The 7,358-nt window shown below is 39.2% G+C and overlaps 1 protein-coding gene across 1 annotated transcript in view; it reads right to left on the bottom strand.

The window, feature by feature from the left end:
• cfap107 (cilia and flagella associated protein 107) overlaps window positions 1-1,427 on the bottom strand; it is a 13,043-nt gene extending 11,616 nt beyond the window's left edge. Inside the window, exon 1 of the mRNA XM_016267010.1 lies at window positions 1,369-1,427. Coding sequence (XP_016122496.1) covers window positions 1,369-1,427 — 59 coding nt within the window. The remainder of the gene's footprint in view (window positions 1-1,368) is intronic.
• Between the last annotated feature and the right edge of the window lie 5,931 nt (window positions 1,428-7,358).

Here is a 7,358-nt window from a genome sequence, read left to right as displayed (position 1 = left end):
GTCTTTATAAAGATGTAACGTCAAGTTTGCCAAGCAACGTCGTCTTTAAAAAGACGCACCCGAAATTGCTCTTTTAGGGGAAAAAGCTCTTTTAGCGTGCTGAGGCGCACAGGGGAGATGATCATCTGCAACACAAACAGGGGGTAGTGCAGCCTGAAGTGTCCAACCCACTCGACATGGGAAACCACCACCGCTGAAGCGCCGTACCGCCAACACGAAGAGCTCTCCAAGAGCGCGCTGAACTCGTTCAGTCATCTTCTCTCAGTAGAGTAGTCAGGAGCAGAACTAAGTGATCGCTCGGCTCCGAAGCGAAAAGCTGAATATGCGCTGCATCTGCTGCCTACTTATACTCACGCTGTGATCAGCAGCAGCTGGATGCAATAATCGCATGCCAATGTGCATTGGCTCGTTTAGTTTACACTCGAAGTGGATTGGTCTCTCTAAGCGAGATCCCAATTTCGTCGGTCATCCGACGTGACGTCGAGAGTGACCGACTGAAAGGGAACTGCCATTTAATCTCCCTCCTGTCATTCCATCTCATAAAAAAGTGTGCATTTACGACACAAATGAAGATGTTTAACCCAAAACTCTGACACTTCAAAATGTTCCTAAAGAAACCATAAAATAAATCATTTTGAATGGCACCATTTAATCTACTTTTGGGCCAAACTGTTCTATGAATGTTAAGGAGCAGTGTCAGTTATATTTTCACATTACAAACGATTCTTGATCTGGAATTCTAAGCCAGACACGCTAAACCGTGCTGTAGAATGCCTGTAGTGACGTTGCTGCTCAGGATTGGTCGGTTGTCTTTTGCCTAACCACCAGTTTCTCTGTAGCTGGCCAGGACTGCTATTTGAGCAAAGTAAATAAGTTAATAGTAAAATTTTAATAAATATTTCATCCTTCATAATATGGCTGCTATTTACATCTGGTACCATATCTTAACTCTTGCATTACCAACACATTTGTGTTGCACTCCAAAGAGCTCTGTTAACAGCCCAACAGCTCAAAAATGAAACCACATCTCTATCAACTTGGGCCGGATCGGCACAGAATGGAATGGTTAAGCAATGAGAATGGTTTGGCCTTATGGTGAAAAGGTGGCTCAAGTCTTCTAAAGAGACATGATCGCTTTATATGATCAACTGTCTAAAGTTTTGGGTAAATAGACATTCAGTTGAAGGACAGAAATTTCTCTGATTTCATTGAAAATGCCTTTGTGATCCGAAAATAAACAAAACTCATGGGTGAGTAAATGATGACATAAATTTCAAGTTTGGGTGAACTGGCCCACTGGGATGGCAGTGTAGGTGTAACTGACCATCCACATTTGCCTACTAATATTGTTTTTGTTTGGTTTTATACAGGTGTCTTGATGTTGATGCAGTCTGGGCACTAGTATCTTTTCGGTTGCTGACTATCATTGAAGATTAAATACTTCTCCAAATCTTCTCTGCCTTGACCCTGTGTCTTCTGCCATCATTGTTCAGAGCAGTACTGCAAAGAACAGTCCCCAGAATCTACCTCATCCATTTGCTTCTGGACTGCCATGTGCTACATTTGGATTACCCTAATACCGTTAGAAACACTTAGTGTGATGCTTGACTTGGGACAGGAAAAAAAAACACTGGCAACTTGTGCGGCCAACCCAATGCCTTACTTAAACTCATCCTATACTGCTACCTCCACTGTTTACAAGAAGTATACCCTAAATCAGATTGTTTTTGCTTTGTAATACAAGTTAAAACTGCATTGAAAAATGTAAAAAAAACTACATTACCTTTAACTTTGAACTGTCACTACCTTAAATTTAGCTGTATGTGCACGATGAATGGAACATTGTTTTCATTCATTTATAATGGATATTTGAAGCACTTAAGCTTACTGGTTTTAAGGAAATCGGTTTGCATGGTTTTAGCAAGTACATTATATTGCTGTTACAGGAAAATAAATACAACTATGAAATTCCAAGTTGCAGGAAATGTTACGAGATAACTCAACTTAAATGAGTTGTTTGAAATACGCACATAGTGTATTGCAGTTAATCATTCCGTTGAAAATAGTGATTCTAAGTTACCAGAACTTGCGTGTAAGTTTACAACAGTAAATAAACCTTGGTTAATACAAATTACTATTTTTATTTCACTTTACTTGTTTTTTTCAAGGCAATCGGTTTGCATGCTTTTTAAAGTAAGGTTTACTAATTACAATTTACCACTCTCTCTCTCTCGTGCTTTAAAGTGGGGCAAACCTCATATTATTTTTTTTTTTACATTTAGATCTTATAATGTATTTGCCAATTACAATTAATATCCGAGGACATGCAGCATAGTATACCATGTTGTTATGGCAGTGGATGGCAACAAGTGACTGTCTTTATGAGTGAATCATCAAATCAGTCAGTCAAACAATTTATTCAAAACACTGATTCATTCAGGAATGAAACAGCCATCTTTATGAATGAATCGTTGAACTCTTCAGTCAACCGATTAATTAAACCATGGCTTTATTCAGGAACGAATCAAGTGACTGGCTGCTTCCAAAACTGCATACTCTCTGAATAAGTACATATTTTGAATAGCCCAATTACATATTATGCATGTGTACTTCTATAGACATACCACTGTTTTAACATACTGTTGTTGTTTTTTTATTATTATTATTATTATTTATTTATTGCCCACTATAAAATAGCTAAGGAAGCGGGCATATTTGGATGCAACCACTGTATTTATGAGTGCATCATTGAAACATATACCAATCTCAACCAATTTATTAAAAATATAAATTCAATCAGAAAAGAAACAACCATCTTTATGAGTGAATAACTGAATAATTTTTCAAAATACAGGCTGCATCTGAAATCACATAATTTACTATATATATTAGGTGAAAAACAGTGCGTAAAGAGTAGAATGTCCCAATTCACAGTTTAAGTTCCTTTAATGAGCCGATCTTGCTCTAAATGCATTAGTACTCTTAACGCATTATTTTCTGTGGTGATGAAAATAATATTTCTTAAGAGTTGATATGAAATTACACTGAATGTTCACTGGACAAACAGATTAGTTGATTATAATATTGACTCTGCCCTTTGAGCTAATTTGACAACCTTGACATGGAATCTGCTTAAATAGTCAATACTGCACTGGGCAAGTTAAATATTGATACTATCATTGAATACCATATAATTAATATATTATTTAACAATGTACTCAACTTGCAAGGTGTTAGCATCAAACATTTGGAATTCAAATGTAAACGTACAGTTTTTTTTTTAAAGAAAATAAGTGAAATAAAACAGCATTGCTTTTTACTGTGGAATGTTTTTAGATGAAACGCAATGCTCCTACCATGGACTCCACTGTGGCATGAATTCTCTTCCTTTAAGAACAGTACAGAAAATAAGAAAGAAATGTAAAAGTAAAAAGGTATTTATTTTTTTATTGCACCATATAAAGAATAGTATATATTCTGTACGTTAAAAGGGGCTCAGGTCTTCAGGGAGTGTCAGTCTCAGAGACAGTGGATGTCTGAGAAGCAGTAGCTGGATCAGATCCATTGGCAGTTCAGAGGCAGTAGCCATCTGATTTTCAAAGTCAGAGTCAGAGACAGTGGAAGCTTCAGAGGTAGTGTCAGTCTCTGAGGTAGTGTCAGTCTCTGAGGTAGCGTCAGTCTCTGAGGTAGCGTCAGTCTCCGAGGTAGCGTCAGTCTCCGAGGTAGCGTCAGTCTCAGAGGTAGCGTCAGTCTCAGAGCCCCTGGCACCCTCATTATATTGAAGGGCAGTCTCCGAGGTAGTGTCAGTCTCAGAGGCAGTGGTAGGCTCTGATGCGGTGTCAGTCTTTGAGGCAGTGGAAGTCACGAGGCAGTGTTGTCTTCGAGGCAGTGTCAGTCTGAGATGTACTATCAGTTTGAAATGCACTGTCAGTCTGAGATGCAGTGCCGGTCTATGAGGCAGTCTCAATTTGAGAGGCAGGGTCAATCTGAGAGGCAGTGTTAGTCTGACAGGCAGTGTCACATTCAGTGGAAGTGTCATTTTTAGACGCAGGGCCAGTCTCAGAGGGAGTGTCAGTCTCAGAGGGAGGTTTAGTCTGAGAGGCTGTGTGAGTGTAATAGGCAGTGAAAGTCTCAGAGGCAGTGTCAGTGTCAAGGGCAGTGTTATCTCTGAGGCAGTGTCAGTCTCAGGGACAATGTCAGTCTCATGCACAATGTCAGTCTCAGGGACAATGACGGTCTCAGGGACAATGACGGTCTCAGGGACAATGACGGTCTCAGGGACAATGACGGTCTCAGGGACAATGACGGTCTCAGGGACAATGTCAGTCTCAGGAACAATGTCAGTCTCAGGGATAATGACGGTCTCAGGGACAATGTCGGTCTCAGGGACAATGGTAGTCTCAGGGACAATGGTAGTCTCAGGGACACTGACGGTCTCAGGGACAATGCCAGTCTCAGGGACACTGACGGACTCAGGGACAATGTCAGTCAGAGAGACAGTGTTAGTCTCAGGGACTATGTCATTCTCAGGGACCATGACAGACTCAGGGACAATGTTAGTCTCAGGGACGATGGGATTCTCAGGGACAGTCCCAGTCTCAGGCACAATTTCAGCCTTAGGGATGATGACTGTCTCAGGTGCAGTGTCAGTCTCAGAGACTGTGTCAGCTACAGAGGTAGTGGGAGTCTCAGATCCTGTGACAAAAGATGAAGAGAGCACAAACTATTATAGTATCGGATCTACTTTATTGTTATCAGAATAATGGTTACTGTGATTAAGGATTTTCAAATTTGGTTGATTCCACATCGTTATATACGTATGTGTGTAATCACTTCATTGGAGGGAAAACAACTTGATAATATGAGTGAAATCTATTTTTGTTCCATTTTATCTGATATAGTCAACCTCAATATGTCCACTCTATTATGGGATATAGGGGAAAAAATCAGTAGAATTTTTTTGTCCACATTGTTAGCAAAAAATACTAACAATTCAGTGTCAATCATTTTTTGGGGGAATATCAATAGTATAAAAAGCAATCAAAAACGTACTTTATACAATTGTATATGAAAAGGAGAACATTTTTTCAAATTTATCACCAGATAAGCATACGTCTTTTAAACGGTTGTTTGTTTGTTTCTAACAGGGTGGACATTTTTGGTCTCTCAATTCAGATTGAGTTTCATAAATGGTTAAATTTATTTGCCTGAGCTTGATTTATAATAATGTTTTACAACTCCCATAATTACACCAAAAATGTTTGATTTTCTACATTTTATTATACCCAAAATGCACCAAACACCAGGAATGACTCATATGCTCAGATGGATGAATAATGTGCTTAACGTTACCTTCTGTGAAATGCCACTCCAGTTGACTCTTGGTTGTCTTTTTGGAGATTTGTTGTTTGGTGTCCTCCTCTTTAACTGTAACTTATTTGGTTAATTATTTTTCACCCTGAGTACCACCACAACATCAACAGACTGGCAGTGATCAGCATGCTTTTGTTTTTGGGAACCAGTTGAATTTTCTAAAATCTAGATAAACGCAAAGTCTTGCAGACTTGATATATTGGACAGAGAGAATCTTGCTGTCGAGCAGAATGTAAATTAGCAGACTGAGTTTTGAAAGCGATCAAGCAGAATGAGTAGCTATATGCAGATTCTGAACATTCTAATTTCGAACCTGTGACGTCACAGTCATCGCCGGAGGGAATGAAGAGATGTTTATTTACCGTTTGTTTATTATTGTTATTATTTTACTATGGGCTACCAGCAAAAGAACCAAAACCTCGAAATACATTGAATAAATATAACAAACAAGAGGATAAAATTACACTATTTTCACTATTCAATTAATAAAATTGTTTCTCAACTGAAAAGCTACATGTCATTTCTCAGCATGGAGGTGAGAAGAAAATGACTTATTGACTCAAATAATACACACGCGCTCTCTCTCTCTCGCGCGCGCGGTACGGTACGAGTGAGTTTTCCTATCTTTTCTGTCTTTTGCTGTTTCTTTTCGACCATTTCTTGTTTGGCAAACGTTTTGCTAAACAACTTGTGGTGCTGATAAAGATCGCAGTATATCAGCGAGAGCTGCTCGTTCGTTATTCGTTGCTGTCCTGAGTAGATGGTGATTTAAATAAAATACAGATTTCCAAACAATCCAAACATATGAGTATCCCCTTGAACTTGGTAAAAAGATAATCTGTTTACCGTCTTGACTGGAAAATACTGTTTTCATGGTCATTTTTTCATTTATTATTTGCTAACATTAGTGAATGTTTACATCAGAGTGCACGTCTACCCTGAAATTAATACGGGGAGCGGCTGGAAATAGCGACCTCTCCTGGTTGGAGATAATATTAACATAATAAACTGAAAGCAACCTTTACGTGACTTGCTTTTCAAATGTTTTAAAATGGATCATCTGAGTCTAATATGATCCAGCGGGCCGTACTGAAAGACACTGCGGGCCGTATAAATGATTCAGAGAAGGCGTGGGAGAAAGTGCTGTGGTCAGATGAGACCAACATTGAGCTCTTTGGCATTAACTCTACTCTGTTTGGAGGGAGAGAAATGCTGACTATGACCCCAAAAACACCATCCCTACAGTCAAGCACGGAGGTGGAAACATTATGCTTTGGGGCTGTTTTTCTGCTAAGGGTACAGGACGACTTCACTGCATTGAGGGGCAAATGGACGGGGCCATGTACTGTAAAATCTTGGACGAGAACCTCCTTTCCTCAGCCAGAACACTGAAGATGGGTCATGGATGGGTCTTTCAGCATGACAATGACCCGAAACATTTTCAATCAGAGACAAGGCAACAAAGGAGTTGCTCAAGAAGAAGCGCATTAAGGTCATGGAGTGGCCTAGCTAGTCTCCGGACCTCAATCCTATAGAAAATCTGTGGAGGGAGCTGAAACTTTAAGTTGCCAAATGACAGCCAAGAAACCGTAAGCATTTAGAGAGGATCTGTAAAGAGGAGTGGACCAAAATCCCTCCTGAGATGTGTAAAAACCTGGTGACCAACTACAAAAAACAGCTTGCCAACAAGGGTTTCTGCACCAAGTACTAGTCATGTTTTGGTTGGGGATCAAATACTTATTTCACTCACTGAATTTCAATTTCTAACCTTTATATAATATTTTTCTGGATTTTTTTGGTTGGTATTCTGTCTCTATACGTTCAAATAAACCTACCAAAAAACTTTACAGACCCTTAATTTTTTTGTAAGTGGGCAAACTTACAAAATCAGCAGGGGATCAAATAAATATTTCCCCCACTGTACATACATACATGCATATATACACAGTGGTGCTTGAAAGTTTAACAACCCTATAATTCTTCTT

This window comes from Sinocyclocheilus grahami, unplaced genomic scaffold, assembly GCF_001515645.1.
Source record: "Sinocyclocheilus grahami isolate Dianchi unplaced genomic scaffold, SAMN03320097.WGS_v1.1 scaffold3.1, whole genome shotgun sequence".
NCBI lineage: Eukaryota > Metazoa > Chordata > Actinopteri > Cypriniformes > Cyprinidae > Sinocyclocheilus > Sinocyclocheilus grahami.
This window is presented reverse-complemented; position numbering and strand designations above follow the sequence as displayed.